Raw genomic sequence first — 20,636 nt, 5'->3', positions numbered from 1 at the left:
TGAGATGCAGGACAGCCAGTGACAGCATTCTTTGGGAAGGTTTGTATCAGAATGAGCAAGTGTGGAGCCCCTCATGGAAACAAGTCCAACCCCCCTCATAGGTGACCCCTCGGCAGGAGCTCCCATCTGCCTGGTCGGCTGGGTCTGCTGCTTCCATCTTCCCCAGGCTGGGCCTTCCATGCCTCCGTGCTCCAAGGTGACTTTGAAGAAGACAGGGCCTTTCTCCCTGCTCTTTGCCTCTGCACCTCAACACTCCCCATTTTCTGCATATCAGGTGGGACAAAATAGTTTGCCCTTGCAGGTGAGCAGTACGTGCTTTTGAGTACCAGGACTGACAGCCTACATCACTCCAAGATCTGGGTCCCACAGTTTTTCCAGAGAGGCAGAGAGGGATCAAATTTGGCCTCCGATTCAGCTGACTTTCTCCTCTTTAAGGGCTTGAGAGTGACCTGCATCTCCGCAATTTAGAGTTGTCGCTAAGACTTGCAGAGAAAAAAGCACAGAAGGAAGAGTGTCCATGACCTCTGCCAGAACGGGTGCCTTCTCTCCTGCTGGTCCTGGCTCTTGGTGTCTGCCAGTCTGTTTGTCAGACCTCCATGGATGCTGCTGGCCCCATCGACTCAAGCCTAGTAGTTCTAGCAGGGTCCCCCAGCTCTGCTTCACCCAGTCTTCAAAGCTGAGCTCTTGCTAACAGTGGCTTCGTCCCGCCCATACCCATTAGCAAGGGTGACGTTCCCTTAATGAGCTAGTCCCCTGCCTTGGCTGGTGCTGAGCTGGTCACACCTGTTTGCCATCAGGGCTGTCTGGACCTAGCCCAAGTGCTGGGCTGCAGGTGGTAGGGCTGGATGAGGGGCTCCTTTTGCTCTGTGCTGTATGGGCGGGGGCCTGTTTCTTACACCCCTATTCCTCCCATACTGTTCTCTTCTTTCTAAGTAGGAGAGGGCTTTCTTTGCTTTCTTTTTGTTATTTAGCAGGAGTAATATCTTTTCTAACGCCCCTCTGGATGGAGCAGCAGGGAGCCAGTCAAGCATCAGCAAGAGGGTTTCACAGTGGGTTCTGATGACCCTAAGGGGCCAGTGTGATAAGAGCAGGGCCACATGGTAAATGCCAAAGGCAGAGCCCCTCTCTGGCCCTAGGCCCCATAGTATTTGGAAAGCAATCATATCCCTTGGTTTAGAGCCCACAGGCAGGACTGGGGTTGGTGGTGGTGGGGGGGGGCTTCCTTAAAGAGGGCCCCTTGCATTCACGAAGCTGAAGGAAGTTTTGATTTGGTTGAAAAAAAATCCCATTCCTTTTTACGGCCTGGACATAATTGGCTCTTTTCTATTGGCCATCAGTGATGTCATTCGGACCCTCATAAAGAAGGGGAAATCACACCTGTGGACTTGGTGCATAAAATTTCATTGGGCAGCAGTAATAAGCATGGCCAGATGATGTTTGGGCAGTTGAGGAGCTCTGTGCCCAGTGATCCCAGCTGCCTGGAGACCTGGGCACCATAAACCTGCCTGCACGTTCATGCCCGTAGGCTAGTCCAGGGCCCACTGCCAGTGGCTCTTTTCCTGGGATCAGTATCTGGTAGGAACTCACAGCATTCAGGCCCTTTGTGCCAGGGTGACTTTTGCCTTTTTCTTTTCCAAATTGGTGGAACCATGTACCCACAGGTACCCACTGACCCTAGCCTTAGGCTCCTAAGAACCGTGGACCCAGGTGTGACCTTGAGCACTGACCACCATGCTGCCTGCCCCTCTAAAGCCCCAGACCTTGCCTTCCCAGGGACTGCAAAGACTGCATCTATATGATTGATGCCTTGTGTAGTCAGAAGACTTAGATCCCATTTCTAGTTCTGCCCTTGGCTTGTTGTCTGATTAAGCAAATCCTTTTTCTTCTCTGGGTATCAGTTTCCTCTTTTATGAAGGGGTGACAACTACTCTAACCTACCTTCCTCACAGGGTTTCTGTTGGTGCTCTCTAAGCTGGGCTAGGGTTCTGTCATAGAAATGTGTAACTGTCTTCCCACGAGGCACCTGGGAGTTCAAGTTCTGGCATATGGCTCTGTGTCTCTTGTGAAGATGGGCCTGGGTCCTGCTATAACTGTACTGCTTGTGTCTTGAAGTCACATAGCTAGGACCTCCCATTAGCTGGAGGACTCAACAACCTGAATGCCTGTGAGTCTGCAAACAGCATGTGTACCTGCAAGTGACCAGGGCCCCGAGTGAGAATGATGGTCGCGCCTCCCTCTGTTTCAGTCAGCCAGGGGGCCCAGGCAGCACTCTGGATGCTGCTGAGCCGTATCTGAAGCTGAGTCTCCAGCCTGACAATCTGTCTAGTCTGTCCTCAGTGTGACCACTCTGGTATAGGTCCTCCACCAAGAGAAACAGGCAGGATCCTACTGAGCTAGACACTTCCTACCTGGGTAGAGAAGCCTACAGCTGACATCTGCCTTTGAAATCCTGCTGAAGAGGGAGCCTTCCCTCTCCCAGGACCAGCCAGCCAAAAGCACTCCTGGCCTGTGTCAACTAAAAGAATCAGAGGGTGCTGGGCTTGGCTAAGGGAGGGTATGATAGGTGACCCAGGACCCTTGCCTTTTGCTGGCCAGTCCCCTAACCTGCTCCGTTGTAGATTCTGCTGCTTCTGGTGGCCCCCTTCACTCACAGGTCTTAATATGATTTTTCAAAAATAGCTGACCTGAGCAAGCATTTCACAAATACCAAGGATAAGGAACATGAAAGAAAAATTGAAGGGAATAAGAAAATTATCCAGACATTACAGTTCTGCTTCTTAGGCAACCACATTCTAGTTCCTAAAGCTACTTTTCATCTTTCAAAATCTTGCCTCATTTCCTTATAACCTTGGTCCTTGGTTCCCACATGGGGACATCCTACCTGGATACCCCTTCATCATCTTGGCCCCAGCCAGAATTTCCCTCCCAGGAAATTGACTGGTTGTAGTTAGTGTCACTGTGCCACCTGGGTGTTGAGAGGAACCTTCCCTTGGAAAGGTGTCTCAGGTCTTAGAAAAGTAAATCCTTAACTCTACCACCTGAAACATGGGCACTGACTTCCAACTAGTGTCTGTCAAATAATTGAAGAGTAATGGATGGAAGGCTGACTGCCCTAACACTTTCTAGGGTAGAAACAAGTCATTTCGACTGGATTCTTTTTGCCAAGCCTCTTAAAAAAGGAGTTTGTGCTTGTGATCTCCACTTTCTTATCTCTTCTCACTCTTCAACACATCGCCTGCTGCCTTCTCTTCTGTCCCCACCAGCCCACCGATGCCAAATTCATTGGGTTTTTCTCAGCTCCATCTTGCTTGACCACTCTGGCATTTGACACTAATGACCTGCTTTTTAAGCTCAAAAATCAGTTATAAATATTCCGGAAAGGGTAAACCTGCTTTCATCATCATTTAGGTTGACCACAGGTGATGTGAAGTGGGGTCCAAAGAGCATGTGTGACCTTGGCTATCTGATACCCTGAAAAAGGTCCAGGAGCCTTGCCCTCTGGACATGGCGGTGGGTTGGGTGAGTCCCGACTCATGGTACATTATCTCCTACAGAATTCTCAAAGGAGCTGAGGCTGTGCGACCTGGAGAAGGGAACTCTGAGGAAGCTCCCTAGGCTCTCAGATCTTGGGAGGGTTCTGCAAGGAAGAGATAGAAGTCTCATTCTCTGTAGTTTCTAAAGACATTTCTCAGACTCATGGGTAGAAGTTACAAGGGACAGATTTTAGTTTAGTATTAAGGAAGGATGTTCTGAGAATTGAAGGAGTCTAAAATTAGAGCTGACTGCTGTGTGTAGTAGTGAGTTCCTTGTCTGTGGTGATGGTCTGGTGGGGGTGGCCTGGTTTCATTTTAGCTCAACAAAACTTATGAGACATTAGCCTGGGCCCTCTGCTCATCTCATTCCACAGTCTTCCCAGGTGATCTCGTCTACTCTCATGGCTTTAATTTTACTTAAATTACATTAATGACTTAGCAATTTATATCTCCAGTCCCGACCTGTCTTTAAAACTGGATATCCATCTGCCTCTTAGACATCGTTCCCACTGCCAAATGTCTCCTAGGCATCTCAGACTCAATAGATGTTGAGCACTTAGCACACGTCAGGTGTATATCTAAAACTGCATTCCCAAACTCATGCCTTCATCCGGTGGGGAGGTAGGGGCGAGGCAGTGGGAGCAGTGTACCCTGGTTTAGGGAGACACTGTATGAAGAAAATTTAAAAACAATAATGAAATTGACTAAATGCTGGTCCGCTTCATCTATTAGATATGCTCTCTGCGCCCCTAACTTTGTCTTTGTATCTGTCTCAGTGAGTAGCATGAAGCGAGCCAAGCCACACACCTCTGAATTGGGTTCTACTGCTTTCTCTCATTGGGCCCCACGTCCCATTTGGTCACCAAGGCTTCCTTTATATCTTTTTCTGTTGCTGGCTCGCTGGCTCGCTGTCTCTTCGGCTACTGTCTAGTCTCCTGGCTACTACTTGGCTTTTTTAGTGTATTGTTTTTGTTGCCCCCAGAACAATCTTTGTAAATCACAACTCTTCTGAGGCTCTCTATTGCCTGTGGCCAAGCTCCTCTTAGCAAGAAAACTCCATGATCTTCCCCAGCTGATATTTCTAGTATCTTCCACCATCCTTCCATGTACCCCAATACTGCAACTTAAGGCTTTTTTTAAAGTATTTATTTTTGGCTGCCTTGGGTCTTCGTTGCTGCGTGTGGGCTTTCTCTAGTTGTGGCGAGTGGGGGCTACTCTTCGTTATGGTGCACGGGCTTCTCACTGCGGTGGCTTCTCTTGTTGCGGAGCACGGGCTCAAGGCGCGCAGGCTTCAGTAGTTGTGGCTCACGGGCTGTAGAGCGCAGACTCAGTAGTTGTGGCACGTGGGCTTAGCTGCTCCGTGGCATGTGGGATCTTCCCGGACCAGGGCTCGAACCTGTGTCCCCTGCATTGGCAGGCGGATTCTTAACCACTGCGCCACCAGGGAAGTCCCAACTTAAGGCTTTTTATCTATTTCTTTTATTATCCATCCATTGAACAAACTGTGAGCCCCTTATGTGCAGGAGTTAAGTCTTACTTTTTGAGGCCTAAGTGACTGACGGTTATTGTAAAACAACAGTAAGTGTTTGGCTGAATGGATTTGTGTGGGCGAAATGGCATCATCAGCTGGAAGGGGAGATAATTTATAAATTATAATTTAAAGAAAAAACAAGAACAGGTTCTTGGTTTAGATTCTGACTTCTTTTTAGCCCTCTGTATGGTCTCTTCTCTATCACAGAAAGCCTATTGCTTGAGACTTAAATGTGAGCTGAAGCCCCTGCCCAACTAACTCTAAATCACATGCTCTTCCTCTCTCTCCTCCTGTCTTACATCTCTGCCTCTCTGTGTAACAAGATGACGACAACATCCTGGTGCACTGGAAAGAACATAGGCTTTGGAGTGAGACAGACCTAGGTTCAGTTCTTGGCACTATCATGTTTTACCTGTGGAATCTTAGGTAACCCCTCTGAATCTTTTCCTCATCTATAATATATACAGATCTACCCACCTCACAGCATCTCTCTGAATTAACGTGAGAATGTAAGACACTTAGTGTGTTGTAGGCCATCAGAAAGCAGTGCAGCTGATATCATTTTGAATAGAGTCTCCAGGTTCTCACAGTTGGATCTGAGGGCTGCATCTGGAGCCCAGTGTCCAGAGCGCTGGAGGTGGGGTGCCTTTCTTGGGTGGGGTAGGACCCATGGCTAGTGGGTTAGCCTTTGAGGTCACTTTGTCTTATAGACTCTATTGGATTTCCTGTTTTAAGACTCCGTACTTGGGACATGGGTGCTCAACTTGTTCTCTCCTCCCTTTCTTCAGGCTCCCGGGCCAGTGCCAGTACTTGGGCTTGCCAGTGGCAGATTACTTCAAGCAGTGGATTAATCTGAAAAAGGTACTGTGTCTGAGTCCCGCTCCATGCTTCCTCTGGTTCTCCTTTGCCTCAGACCACCCCCCTCTCTTGCTTTCTTTTCTCATTGCTGTTTTCATCTTGTTGTTCTCATCTCTTTTCTTTTCTTCTCTTTTCTTAATACCCTTCCCTAGCTAATGTGTGCTGGAAAGTTGTGGTTATTTCTGGGAGTGGGGAGCTGCTTGGGGGACCAGGCTGCTGGGTGGAGTTTGACACTGCCCTCCTTGGTGTTAACCCAGATGTGCAGAGAAGTCCCGATTAAGGGTAGTTTCCAGGTTCTTGCTTGGTGCTCCACCTCTGGGCTGAGCTGCATTGCCTCTGGGAGGGAGGTGGTCCTAGCTGAGCCTCTGGGAAAGTATCATGAGTGATCATGAGTGTGGCCTCTGAGCCTCCTGACTGGCCCTGGTAACTCCTTTGGGTTGGGAGGCAGAGTTGGTTCAGGTGGGCTTTGGTCCTGTCTAGCCCCAGCCGAGCTTGCTCATGTGAGAAGGGCTGTGGACACTAGAGCCCACTTCCCTTTGAGCATGGGGGAAGAGACTGGCATTCATGTAGCACTAAGCACCTGGGGAGTGGGCGCTGAGGCTGTTGGCCAGGAGGGACCCTGTGTAGCTAGGAAAGTGGGCCTGGCAGAGAATGAATCACCCAGAAAACTGTACTTTCCTAGTATGTGCTGTCCTTCCTAGGTAAGCACAAGAAGGGAGGTGCAGGAATAGACTCTGCAGACCCCTGCTCTGATAGGATCCTGGCTCTAGGAGGCCCAGGCCGCTAGGGAGACTGACTCCTATTAATCCCTGTGATGTAAGGGCAACCGACCTGGGGCAGCCACAGGAACCCCATGCCGTTCAGCGACTCCCAGGAAGCTCAGAAAAGGGAGAACACACCAGAGGTCAGAGTAGTGGCTCCCAGGGGGCTCAGAAAAGGGAGAGGTCGTTGGAGGCTCAGGCTGGTATCGTGGGGATTTGGGTCTTGAACTGGGCATTCAAGGGAGGTGGGATTTGGATCTGAGGAGGAGAGGGGACTTCGGGGCAGGGGGAGCAGCATGCCTTTGGTGTGTGTGAGGGCTGGAGCTAAGTGAGCATTTGGAGGAGCATTGGAAGACAATGACCTTGGACTTTATTCCATACGTCTCAGGGTGGCCACTCTCTGTGACAGTGTTTGTGAACTCCTTTGCTTTTCCCTGGTGTACGGGTCCTTTGCCCTCTGGCTTGTCTGTGCTTTGACCCCTCCCCACCTCTCCCGATGATCTCCCTTGCAGCTGAACAACAGCTGCTTACTACCTCCCAGCTTTGGCTGAGGAGGCCAGGCTCTGTCCTGCCTTCAGGCCTTGGCCTATGGCCTTCCCTCTGAAGCGCCCCCAGTCATCTTCATCGGGCTTATTCCCTCTCCTTGACGATTCAGCTCAGGTCTCATCTCCACTGAGAAGCTTTGCAGTCGAACTCTTGCCTTGAGGCTCCTTGACACTCTGGATATCAGTGATCTTTGAGGGTTGAAACTGAGTCCGTGTGTTTCCTTGCAGACGTGTCCATCCGAAGCACAAAGACTGAGTCTGGCTCCTCTCTGTGTCCCCGGTGGCCAGATCAAGGCTAGGTGCAGAGTGTGTGCTCAGTGAACGATTGCTGGCTGGCTGGCTGATCTCTGAGAGCTGGCTCCAGAGAGGCCCTCTCACGCGGGCCTTGGCAGGGCTACGCGTGCGGGTGTGGCCAGGCCTGTGCTCCTGGAAGACGGCGTGCCAGCTGTCAGAGTGCATCTGAGGCTGCTTGCTGGCCTCGGCAAATGCAATGTGAAGGCCCCACCAAGCGAGGCAGGCGCTGACCATGAACAATTGCTCTGTGAAGTTCACTAGACTTTTTGGTGTATGGATGACTCCCTGCCTCTAGCTTCCTTGGCAGAGAGGCGGGAAAGCAGCCGAGCCGTGTGATAACATTGCTACTCGGGACTACCTGGGTGCTGCTGGCAGTGGAGGCTGCTGCCGAGCCTGCTCAGCTTGCGTGTCTGCCAGACTGTGCTGAGCCATGGAGCGGAGAGTGGGTACCAGGGGAAACTGAGGACTCCGTCATCGCCTCTTGGGAGGTCGACTGAGCAGGTCTAAGAAAAACCAGGGGTCTCACCCCTTCCTCTCTGCCCTACAGCCACATCGTGTTCCAGCTGTGCTTAAGGGTCCAGAAGGAAAGATGACCGAACTCCAGTCCTTGCCAGCAGCCATGCAAGACAGGGAGGCTGCAGGGCCCCAGAGGTCCAGGCACATGGCAATCTTTCTGATCTTTATACTGCATGACTTAGTGCAGGCTGCACAAAGATTCCTGCACCCTTAAAAAGAGCAATGATGAAAGCTAAGCCGGAGAGGCCATTGCCAGGGTTGTGGGAGTACCATGTAAAAGCCTCACTCCTGCCTTCTGTCCCCAGGTGGGACCCAGGCCCTGGCTGTCTGCAGACTCCTCTCCCGTCCTTGATCTTACTTTGTCCTACCCCCTTCCCTTCCTCTCCTCTCCTCAACCCCCCAGCAGGGCTTTGCCCCATGAAAAGAATGGGGAGTGTCCTGGTCTGCTTGGCCGCCTAGACGTGCTGAGTGAGCACCTGGGACTGAGGTCACAGTCTGCACTGACTGACTAAGGCCTCCAGTCTGAGAAGAGGCAGAATGTTATCTTTCAGCTGCCCTCTCCTGTCCAGAGGCGGTGTGGGCTGCGTCAGGGAAGGACAACTTTTCTAGGGCCAGGTTTCCACGTCGCCTGTCTCCACCTACTTTCCCTGTAGCAGAGAGGAGCAAGCCGGTGTTTGCTGACATTTGGAATGTCATTGAATGATCTATACTCTTATTGAACTGTCAGCCTAGAGAGGACTTGGGGCCCTGCTTCCAGCAGCCTCCAGGAGGTCAGAGCTGTCACTGAGGGGCCAGAAGAGTACACACACACACACACACACACACACACACACACACAAATATACACATGTACTCATGTGAATGAATACACTTAAGCGAGCATACCCAAAATTGTATGTATGTATCCATACTTGCATATATGTGTATACACATATTCATCTGCAGAAATATCTGAAAATATACACAGACACATATGTGTTTATATATACATATTCATAAAATGTAAGGGTACATGCACATATATAAACATACACATCTGCATCAATAAGCAAAATATTTTTGAGCACCTTCTGTGTTCCAGGTACTGTGCTGGGCCCTGGGGATATAACAGAAGAGATGGATGTTAAACAAACAATTTCAATTGTGTTGTAACACTAAAAAGTTCAGAGTCATGGAATCACATCACAAGGGGACCTGACTTAGTGGGGTGGAGGAAGGAAGGGAGTCTAAGCTGAGACCTGGGGGATGAGCAGGAATTGGCTAAGCAGAAAACCACAAGTGGCAAGGCCCTGGGGTGAAGAGAAGCCTGGCAGCTTCATGAAACTAGAATGTAAGTTCCATGAGGGCCAAAGAACTTTTGTCTCTTCTGTTTACTCTTCTGTCTTCATCACTTTGGATAGTTCCTGGCACACAGTAGATGTTTAATCATTATTTGTTGAATGAATGACTACCTGAAGCACAGTGAAAGTGGGGAAGAGAGAAGGCTGACATAAGATGAAACTGGAGGGGAGTCTGTAGACCAGACTTTAGATTTTGATCTTTATCCTTAGGGTGAGGGGAAGCAATTAAAAGGTATTGAACATAGGAGAGCATCATCTGATTTGCATTTTGAAAAAAGTCTCTCTGGCTGCAGTGTAGAGAGAGCTAGGAGTAGATATAGGGGACCAGTACTGGTTTTTCTTAATGGGGCTATAGTTGGCATGTTGGGATGGGGCACATCATCACATGGGCAACATCACTGAACTCGCAGCATCCCCAGTCCCTGTTCATTGAAGCCAGTAGTGCACCTCTCCAAGTCACTGTGACAACTAAAAATGCCACCTCCCCCTCGACAGACACATACTTTTCCGGTGGCCTGGATGGTGCAGGAGTGGGGAGGTACCGTCCCTGGTTGAGAACCAGAGAATTGGACCATTCCAAGTGAAAGATGATAGCTACCGGGATTAAATTGTTAGCAGTGGAAATGCAGAGAAATGGACTGAATCTGGAGTGTTAAATGGTACAGTCAGTCTGCTGTGATGCAACATATACCTCCCCCCAGATCACCGTGCTATGGAAAGTTGTGCAATAAAAATGGGGTTAGGTGCACAGTACTCAGAAACTTCATCAGCGACACATGAGAAAAGTTGGGAATCTAATAAAATAAAAATTATGGGTAGCATGATTTTACATGTATTAAATGGTTAAGAAATACATAAATGCTACGATAAATATGGCATTTTACCTTGAAAAAAACTTGAAGTTTGCTTGTGGAAATGGGCATGAGAAGGGTTGTAGCTTGTGAGTTATTGTAAAGTGGCGGAAAGAGAATTCTCTGAAATCAGAGATTGTAATCAGATGGTTGTGTCTTGTAGCACATGTGGTGATCCAGGTAGCTGGTATATGTTTGAGGTGTGCGCATGTGTCATTTTGTTTATTCGTACACAGCTCTGTTCAGCTGGGTGTAACTTCCTGTGTTTATCTTGTATTGCTTAAGGACAAAGTCTCACACAAATGCACAATGTGCGTTATGCTAAATCGTTCCCTAATACTTCAGTTGCGCTGGAACAAATTTGCTCTTTCAAAATGAGTGTTACAGCAGAATTGACTGTACAATAGATGGGAAATGGTGACTGATTGGCTGTGAGGGTTGAGGATGAAGGCGGAGACCATCATGACTCCCAAGGTTTATGATGTGAGCAACTGGGAGAGTTGGAATGCATTTACTGAGATAATAGAAGGAGGAGAAGTTTGGGGATTGGAAGAGAAGGTGAATTCAGTGTGGGACATGTTGAGTTTAGATGCCTTTGAGACATTCTTGTGAAGCTGTTGAGAACGTATTTGAATATATAGGTCTGGGGCTCAGGGATAAGGTCAGGATAAGAGATACAGATTAGGGGGCATTATTGGTATGTGAATGATAATTGAAGCCATGGGAATGGAGTGAATAAGATGAGAAGAAAAGAGAGCCTAGGACAGAACACTGGGAAACACCAATGTTTGATACATAGAGGAGGAAGAGTCAGAACTAGAGAAGGAGGAGGAGTGGTCACTAGTAGTAATAGTAATATTTCTTATTTAATGATTGCATTTAGTGTGCTAGACCTGTTGTGTCCAATATAGTTGCCACTAGCCACCTGTAGCAATAGAGTGCTTGAAATGTAGCTGATATGACTGACGAACAAATTCTAAATTTTATTTAATTTTAATTAATTTAAATGTAAGTTAAAAACTTACAAGAAGAACTTTTCAGTATATTTAGAACACACTGGATTGGTAAATCTGCATTTTCAACTGTTAATTGTTTAAAGTCTCAATACAGATAAGGTATCTCTGATGAAGATTTAACATCTCAATTGAGATGTGTCATGAGTGTAAATTACACACTTAATATGAAAAAATACAAAATACCTCATTAATAATTTTTTTATACTGAGTCCCTATTGAGATGGTAATCTTTGGATATACCAAATTAAATAAAACATATTCTTAAAATTAATTTCATCTGTTTCTTTTTTACTTGAGCTGGGCATTCAATTCATAAATTGCTTATGTGGCTCACGTTATGTTTGCATTGGACAGTGCTGTGCCAGACACTGCACTCATTATCTAACGCATTATCTAATCTTCACAGCCCTGCACAGTAGTTACTATTATTTTTTGCATTTTAAGGTTTAGAAAACTGAGGCACAGGGTGATGATGAAATTTGCTCAGTGTCTTACTTTGGTACATGGCAGAGCTAGAACTTAAATTTAGTTTTGCCTGACTCTGTGCTCAAGAGAGTAAACAGTAAAAAAGAGAGGGTAAAAAAAAATGGTAGAAGAAGAGGTAGACCAGGAGAGTGTGATGCCATAGACACCAAGAGTGTCTTCCAAAGAAAAGGACTGGTCTGCTCAGAGGGAGCCACATAACGTAAAGACTGAAATATGAGTGCCAGACCTGGGCTCAGGGACCTTGGTGACTCTGGTAAAACCTCCTGATGGCATGATAGGGATAGGAGCCAAGTTGGAGTGAATTGGGGAGTAAATGAGGAGACAGAGAAATTTAAACTTTTTCAGAAATGTGGTTTTGAAGGAGAGAGAAAGGGTAAGGGCTGTGGTGGGGCAGCTGTGTAGTTGAGGCAGGTTTTGTGTTTTAAGGTGAAAGATATACGTGCTCGTTTGTATATTAGACAAGGAAGTGTCGAAATATAGGAGTGAGAGAGGTCTCTGAGAAGGTGACAGGAGATGGTATGGAAAACTCAGGTTCTTGACACTGGCTGTCTTCAGGAGGACGGTCCCCTCTTCTGTCATTATGGGGTAAGGAGAGGAAGATGGATGCAGACAGATGCAGGTAGGCTTGTGCACTTGGTGATGACAAGTAGTAGTTCCCATACGAGGCTTTTGTTTTTCTCTGTGAAGTAGATCAGTCATTTGCTGATAACTAATAGGGGAGGGCTGGGAAGGTTTGCAGAAAGTGGAAAAGGATTGCTGTAGTTTTAGTAAAGAATAGCAATATGAGCTTACTTGAGAAGTATAGTCGGATTTCTAGGCAGTGGTGCGGGTCCAGTTGATGTTGGTGACATTAATTCACAGTGGAACCTCTCTGTTCAGTCGTGTGGCTTTCCTTTAGCAAAGCTCAGCTGCCTGGCTGTGGGCATGCAGAAAGCAGACATTTAGATTCATACACAGTAGAGATTTTCCCAAGGGGCGTGATGAAAGGAACAAAGGAGTTGAAGATATTGTCAAGACAGTGGTTGCCAAGATGGACTGTGGGATTTAAGCTGGATGTTGAGGGAAATGAAGACAGCAGGGGGCCTGACGGATATGGAAAAAGTAGATAGGTCCCAGTAAGATGGGGAACAGGTATGCCGGCTATAGCTGAGCATGCCAGATGAAAGGATAAGAGATTATGGTTGGAAAGTAGCATATCTGAATTAGTGATTTCAGAGATGGGGCAGTTCTAAGTGTTGGCAGGCTCCAAGGTGTGCCCATGGGGGTGGGTAGCTAAGATTAGGTGGAAGAGAATGTTAGGGTAAATAAGAGGTCAAGAAATGGGTAGGTCCAAAAGGATGTGAGTATGTGGATATACACATGCACACATAGTATGTATATATTCACTGCATACGCAGGACACATAGGTATAAATGTATGTATAAATGCATGCCTCCACATACACGATTCACGGACAGTCAGACCAAGCCATGCAAGTACGTGCACATACACTCACAAATGGTCTGGAATTCCCTCTGGTGTCTGGGCCTGTTTGGATGGGCTTTTGGGGAAGCAGGCAGGCAGCAGCCTTTGGAGGATTCTGAGTCAGTCCTGGCAGACAGGGCTCAGCCAGTCATGCTCAGAAGTTGTAGGGTTGGAGGTCACCTAGAATTTGACAGACCCAGATGAACCAGGGTGTGAAGATTGCTGTTCCACTTTTCCTCTGCCATCTGTGCTATATGCCCTGCTACAATATCTGCGTGCCCTGAAGGGGATGATGGGGTTGGGACCAGCTGTGAAAGAGGGAGAGGAGACCTTCTTGGGTCCCTCCAAGAAGCATTTCTGTCTCCCCCTCCCCTGGGAGCAGACAGCAGGAGAAACTGCTGAAGGGAGGGTTGGTGTCTACGACTGAGTACGACTTTTCCTGACCTTGGAGCGTTCAGAGTCCCAATCAGCGCAGTAATAAATTAAGGGCTTATGGAGGAATAAATTCTCGGCCTTAATGAAGTTCTTTGCTGGGGGCCATAGACAGGTCAGCAGGTCGGGATGGTGCAGATTGGAGGCTCCAGCGAGTGGGCTGAGCTAGCTGGGAAGCCGTCTGGACTGAAAGGGTCTGGAACTCTGCTGGTCAGGTCACTCTTTTGGAGCTGTGGGGATAGAGCTGCTCAAGTGATAGGCAGCCTGACAGAGGCTGGGACTCTTCCTACAGTGGTGGCTGCATGGTGCCTGCCGCAGAGCCCCTTGATTGGGGCTATTTGGAAAAAACAAGAACAAAACAAAAATGAAAACCAAGAGAGGTTTGAAGATGTAGGGGCCCTGCCAGGTGTTTGTTTTGTGTTATTTTGGAGGGAGGAGGGCTTGCACTGAGACAGATGCTTCTGGACCACTCAGTGGTCAGGACGAGACTGGGGCTGTGGCGCAGGTCTTTGGCATCAACCAAAGTACAGAGCGTTGTCTGTGGGGCAGTGGGCACGTGGGCTGCCATCTTGAGGGGAGCCAGCTCTGAGGCCAGGTAGATGAGAGCCTCTAACTGTCTTTGGGAAGAAATATGTGCAAAGAGAACAGGACACAAAAGCACCAGGTATAAATGTGGGAGAGGCAGAGGCACAGGCACCGGACAAGGAGAGGCCGAGTGGGAGAGCAGCCCTGAGGGTTTGCCGCTGGATTTGATGCTGAAGCCCTGGGAGGGGCCAGCTTGGGGGCTGGAGGCTTTGGATTGAAGAGCTGAAACTAGAACCTGGGCCTCAAGACTCCACATCCTGAGCTCTTTCTCCTTTCATCCCATCCTCTGTAACATCTGCCCTTGGGAATGAGCTCTTGGGGCATAGTCCAGAGGTAGCAGAGGGACCAGTGCTATATTTGGAGTCGGGGCAGCTGGAGCTAGAGAGACTGTCTTCTTTCTTCTCATCTCCCTGCCCCCATGGTGTAGTGCCCTGCCTGGGCTTTTCCTTTAAATATGTCTTACAGCTATCTGAACTCTGAAATTTCTTTCACTCCTTCCCTCGCCTTGTTAACATGTGTTGCCTTTGGGGTAATCAGGGAAAAAATATTATGTCCTTTTACAATTACCGGGTTTTGGAATATTAAAATGTCTCGCTGCATCGGCACTGTTATTTTGATTGGTATTCTAACCTTTGACTAGCCCATAAAGCGTGCCGCTCCTGAAGCCAATATTGCAGGACTGAAATTTAATTCCGAAATGATTCCAGATAATAGGGAGACAGATAATATATGCATGAAGGATATTATGTTTGGACTAACTGCAGCAGGGCCAGGGCTGGGAAGCTGAATAATAGCCCAGAGTGAGTTATAATCTGTGGGACAGAAATGCCTTACTGTCAGGGCCAGGAGAGGAACTCTTAAATCAAAGGCACAGGAAAGGGTGTGATTCAGTGTGCTTGTTTTGACAGGAACAGCACCGGAGCCAAGAGGGTAGGTGTGGGAGGCTGTGGCCCATCCTTCCTCTTGAGCACGGTACCCAAGGCCTGGAGGATCTAGCTCATTGCAGCATCCCTATCTTCATATCTCCTGTCTCTCTAACATTCCAGCCATATCAAACTTCTTGCTGCTCTTCAAATAGACAGGGCACTTTCACTTCCCTTTGCTCATTCTGTTCCCTTTGCTTACCTCACCTTTCCCCTTTTAATGTGTTGGAAAAACTCCTGTTCATCCTTCAAAACCCTCTTCTGTGAAGCCCTCTCTGGTGTTCCCCCACTTCTGGTAGACATAGTTAATCACTTCCTTAGTATGGCTTCAGTACTTTGTAATGAGTATATCATGTGGTCTTGTAATCATCTGCTTACATGTTTGTGCTTCCTACTAGACTGTGAGCTCCTTGAGGCCTGCTTACCACCCATCTCTGTATGTCCTGTGCTAAGCACTGGGCCTGGCACACACCGGGTATCAACAAGCATTCACTGAACCCATGCTGAGTATAAGGCTGGACTAATGAGCTCCAGAGTCCAGATGCCTATTTCCCTACCAGATTTCCCAGAAAAATAGACTTAGAGAAGGTAAGTAATTTGTCTAAGGGCACATAGCCAGGAAGAGGTAAAGCTAGGATTTGAAACCACATAGGTGTTCTTTTCCCCAGACCATGTATCCTAGGCAGGTGGACTGGGAAGGAGTTGGAGGCCAGGATAGGAAAGACAGGAACTCACTTCCCTGACCCCTTCCTTCCTTCCTTCCTTCCACAGCTCAGGACTTGGGTCCTCTTTGCTGGAGACTGCATTACTTCTTATTCATGGGACTCAAGACCTGGAAAGGATTGTGCCTCCTGTTCCTGCTAATGACCTTTAGACAGTTATTCCACACAAAAGGCACTTCTCTATTGTGAGTTTGTGACTAAGGATCAGGAAGGTACCTTGAGAAAGGTACTAAGTGTGGTTTTGGAGAGCTCTTAGGGAGGTAGGCAGACAGCACATGGAGCTCTTAGTAATATCAGAAAACTTATCAGACATTCCCTTCCCCCTTGAGCACTTGGTGGAACTTATATTTTGTGTGTATAGTGATGAAAGTACATAATAAAAAAAGCTACAATGAATTTGATTGGCTTTTAAATGAACTTGTATTTTCTTAATTACAATACTAGCTGCATAATCCTAGACAAATGGTATGGCTGTATGTGACACTTCCCCTTCACTTAGTCTTCAGATGATGCTTGATGTGATATGGCCCTGGGGATGTGGCTCACAGGCTAGAGACCACTGGTGCAAGAGAAAGAGTTTTGGAGCCAGATGAGTCTGGCTCAAACGTATGATACTGCTACCAACTAGCTGTGTGATCTGGGGCAAGTTCCTTAACCTCTCTGAACCTATAAAAGGTGCCAATATCTGACACATAGACTCTGAAGTCCAGTAGGCTTGATTTAGAATCTTGATTCTGCACTTACTAGCTGTGATGTTTTAGGAAATTCACTTAACTTCTTTCAGCCTCAGTATCAACCTCTGTAAAACAGGAAAAAGAGTACCCACTCCGAGAGTTGTCCTGGGCATGAAGTGACAGCACTGTGCCTCTGCTGCTCCCTTGTCCTTGCGCTGACCACTGGAGACAAGACGACTAGGCTACAAGGGGAAAGGAGACAGGAGCTCAAGATAGACATATAAGCCTTTGTGGGCAGGAGCTAGGAAAAGGGGGTTCCTCCAGCAGAATGCAAGTGAGCACCAGGGAGGAGGAGCCAAATGCCACCCCGGGACTAGCTTACCCTCAGCCGACACTGAGGAACAGAGCCCATCCTCTCACGTCCTAGATTCCTGCCGCCATCAGCGTGCCTGGCTGTCCAATAGCGTATGGAGTCACCCTCACCTTCGGGCAGTTCCTGGCTCTGCCACCTCGCTGCGTTATGACCTTGGACAAGCCACTTACCTTCTCAGAACCCCAGTTTCCTCGTTTGTAAAGTAGAGATAATTAATAATAATAAACAGGTGCTTCTGTAAATGCCTTTTTATAAATTAGCTCAATCCTAAACAACTCTGAGATAAGTACTATTATTAGCCAACTTACAGATGAGGAAACTAAGGTACAGAGGCTAAGTACCTTCCACAAGGTTCAAGAGCTAGTGAGTGGTGGAGTTACGCGCCTGAATCTAGGGACCATGCCTGTAACTGATTTGCCCTGTTGCCTCCAGGGCAAAGGAGGAGTCATTTCACCTGGGGTGTGGGAGAGACAGTCAACAAAGTTTCACTGAGGAAACTGTTGAGGTGAGCCTTCGAAGATGAGGGAGTTTTTAGGAGTCGAATGGAAAGGGCATTCCAGGCAGAGGGAGCCGTGTGAACAAAGGCCTGGAGGGGAAGGAGCTTGTTGCATTGGGAAACTACAAACAGTAGTTTTCAGGTTTTGTAAGCTACTGATGTGGTCCAGCCGTGTGTATGCCTTTTAGCGGAGGAAAAGCAGAGAAAGCAAAAGCAAGTGAGCGTGGTAAAGAGCCATTTCCTGATGTCTAGGGTGGAGCCAACCTAAGCTGCCTTCTAAGAATGGGGCAGTGGCTCCAGAAAACTGCCATGTTTATGTCCAGGTGAGGGAAGGAAGAGCCTGTGGGCCTGGTGGATAGCAGGGAGGGAAAGAGGCCACCATGACCTGTAGCATTATTGTCTGTGGACAGTCTGAGAATACTTGGCCAGAAGACCTCAGTATCCTTACAGTAACATGTAGGAAATTACAGAGTGAAGGTCCTGTTTGTCACGCTTTTAGAAAAGTGCTGGTACTTGGTGTGGGGGTGGGTGGTCTGGCACCGCCTCAGCCGGGGAGAGATGCTGCCTTGCTCTGTATCCCTGGTGAGTGTGGCCACAAGGGGGAGGGGAGCGGGTGAGGAATCAGCTCAAGGCAGCTGGGATTCTTTCTTCCTCGGTAAGGTTCCCTGCAGCTGCTACAAAATCGACCTCTACCCTGGAGTTGCCTGCAGTGCCCTCCGTGGCAGGTCTTTACAGCGAGACCCGCCCTGGGTCTGTGTGCCTCTCGCTGGCTGCTGTTCAGAGTCTGTGTCCTGTCAAATGACACAACCTCTTCATCCTGGTCCCACCATGAGCTGCCTCTGTCTTTCTCTTGTGTCCTTGAGGAAGTGAATTCTGAGCTCGCTCTGGAGCAGGGGAGAGTGCTTCTTCTGTCCTGGGTGTGTTTGGAGCCTGGATTTAAGCCTCAGCATCCAGACTGCAGAGCCCATACTCTCACCCTTGGGCCAGGGGCTAGGGGCCAGGGGCTAGGGGCCAGCGGCCCATGGTCCGTGCCTTTTGGTTATTTTGTGGCCTGGTCTCTCCCTGTGCAGGACAATAAGCCACTTGAGGAAAGGGACCAGATTTGCTGCTTCTCTGAATCCACAGAACGAGGCAAGCAGAGGGGACCTCAAGAGGCTCTTAGAGGCATAGATACTATAGAAGAGCTGAGGGCAGTGTAGGGAAGAGGTGGACTTATCAGCGTTCAGTGTGAAGTCTGAGGGAGCCAAGGGAACCCTTAGTTACTCTGCCTTCTCCCAGGTTCTGTTTTGTTTTGTTTTTTTCTTTCTTCCCTTTTTTTTTTTCTTTAAGTTGTTGTTGTTGCTACTCTGGACCCTGGAAACTGGGAGGAGTTACAGAAAAGGAGAGAAAAGGGCAAAGGGCCTCCTTGAAGGGAGGAGGTACAGCCCTGCCTCCCATCTCGCACATTCCATGCAGACCACTCTGGAAAGGCAGGTTTGACCATGTCTGTAGGTATCAGCAATAGAGCACCAACATATTGAGCCCCAGCTGGGGTCAACTTCTATGCTAGGCGCTTTCCACACATTATTACCATGTTTAGTCCTCGCAGCTACTCAGCAAGGCAAGGGCTATTGTCCCTATTTTATGGGTGCTGAAATAGAGACTCAGAGGCATTAAGAAGCTTGCCCAAGGCCACATGACCAGGATATAAATCCAGGTTCTCGCCTTCCATGGCTTCCTTCTTGTCACTTGTCCCATAGCAGATACTACCTGAAGGCAGTTCCTCTGGTCTGGCCTGGGCTGGCGGCCTGGGCAAACACACACCGGCCATTACTAGTTGTATGGCCAGGGAGGCAGTGGTTGGGGAAGGACAGGGATTGGCCTCATGCTCCAGTTCTCTTGGGAGTGACATCTATTTAATGGGAATCTGTCTGTGTGTAAGAGAGTGCGCCCATGTGAACATGCATGTCTATATGTGTTTAAAGATGTGTATCTCGTATCTCTCCCTGCGGGGAGGCTTGTGTCTGTGCATACTCAGGTGTGTGCATGTGCCCACACATGGGAATATGGGGAGGGTGTTGGTGTGGGCTCTGTGGTCTGACTCCACCTGGAGGTGTGCAGATGCGGGCCTTGTCTCTAGAGGACAGCATGGTGCAATACAAAGAACCCTGGACTGAACTTGAAGCTGGAAGATAAAGGCATGGGCTCTGGTGTTGGGTCACTTGCCCTTTCTAAGGCCTCAGTTTCCTCATCTAACAAATAAGGGAGTTGAGTGAGGTGATCTTTCTTGTGGTCTCTTCTGCCTTTGCCATTCTGAGATCATTCGTTGTACCTGAGGTTTCCTCTTTCTGCTCCCAGCAAAATGTGTGATGGATGCAAGGAGGGAAAGAGAAGTCCCTCTTTGACCCTTACTTATTTTGATCTCTAGCCTTGGGGCTACCCCTTTACCGCGTTGGGAAAAGTTGCAGGTCCAGGGAAGGCAAGGCATTGCCTGGCATCAAGTTAGGAGAGCTGGGGGCTCAGGTGTTGGGGAGGAGTTTGGACAGATGGTGTCTGTCACAGTTTGGGGTGACCTGGACTGGAGCTGAATGCCATTGAGGCTTTGGGCTTTTCCATAAGAATATGGGCTGAGGAGAAGCTTGTCTCCCTGCTTCTACAGGGGGTGAAGGGGGGTCCTCTCAGTACCCTAAAGGTGGGGTGCAGCCCAGGGCCTTCCTCTGGCCTTTGACCCCCTTGTTGATTGTCTTGGCAGACATGGAGTGACGGCCAGATAGAGACCAGGAAAAGTAGCTGGATGTGTGTTCACATTCATATGGGACTGTGCTGGGTCAACCAAGGTCTTTCTGTGAGCTCACCTGGCCTGCAGTCAGCTCTCTTGAGGGAAGAGTGTTTTAGGGTTGAGTGCTTTAATTTTTCCTGGCTGACTCCTCAGAGCTGATCTGGTGGCTCCTAGAGATGGGATCTTTTGTCTCAGTCTTCAAGTGGGGTTGGAGCCGGGTTTTGTCTATTCTGTTCCATTAATTAGCCATCAGTTCCCTGAAACTTTGAATTTGGCTGGGTCACTAGAGGAGGAATGGGCATTGTGTGGACTCACAGTGCAGCTGCCTCAGCGCTGGTGAGGGCTTCTCTCTCTGTTGGTTGGGCTTAGGTCAGCCTGGACCTAGGCCCCAGGTAGCAAGTGACCTGTGCTCTGCCTGGGCCAGCACATCTCAGTTAACATCTCACTTAACACCATTCCTCCACGAAGCCCTGTGCAT

The 20,636-nt window shown here is 48.5% G+C and overlaps 1 protein-coding gene across 10 annotated transcripts in view; it reads left to right on the top strand.

Moving 5' to 3' along the window:
- Nucleotides 1-20,636, top strand: part of ERI3 (ERI1 exoribonuclease family member 3) — a 130,925-nt gene that overhangs the window by 64,008 nt on the left and 46,281 nt on the right. For all 10 annotated transcript variants that reach the window (XM_059921174.1, XM_059921135.1, XM_059921125.1 and 7 more), the window contains one exon: nucleotides 5,853-5,925. In XM_059921174.1, coding sequence (XP_059777157.1) covers nucleotides 5,853-5,925 — 73 coding nt within the window. The remainder of the gene's footprint in view (nucleotides 1-5,852; nucleotides 5,926-20,636) is intronic.

The sequence above is a fragment of the Balaenoptera ricei genome, chromosome 1 (assembly GCF_028023285.1).
Source record: "Balaenoptera ricei isolate mBalRic1 chromosome 1, mBalRic1.hap2, whole genome shotgun sequence".
Taxonomy (NCBI): Eukaryota; Metazoa; Chordata; class Mammalia; order Artiodactyla; family Balaenopteridae; genus Balaenoptera; species Balaenoptera ricei.
Note: the sequence above shows the minus strand (reverse complement) of the source record. Positions and strands in the feature narration are given on the sequence as shown.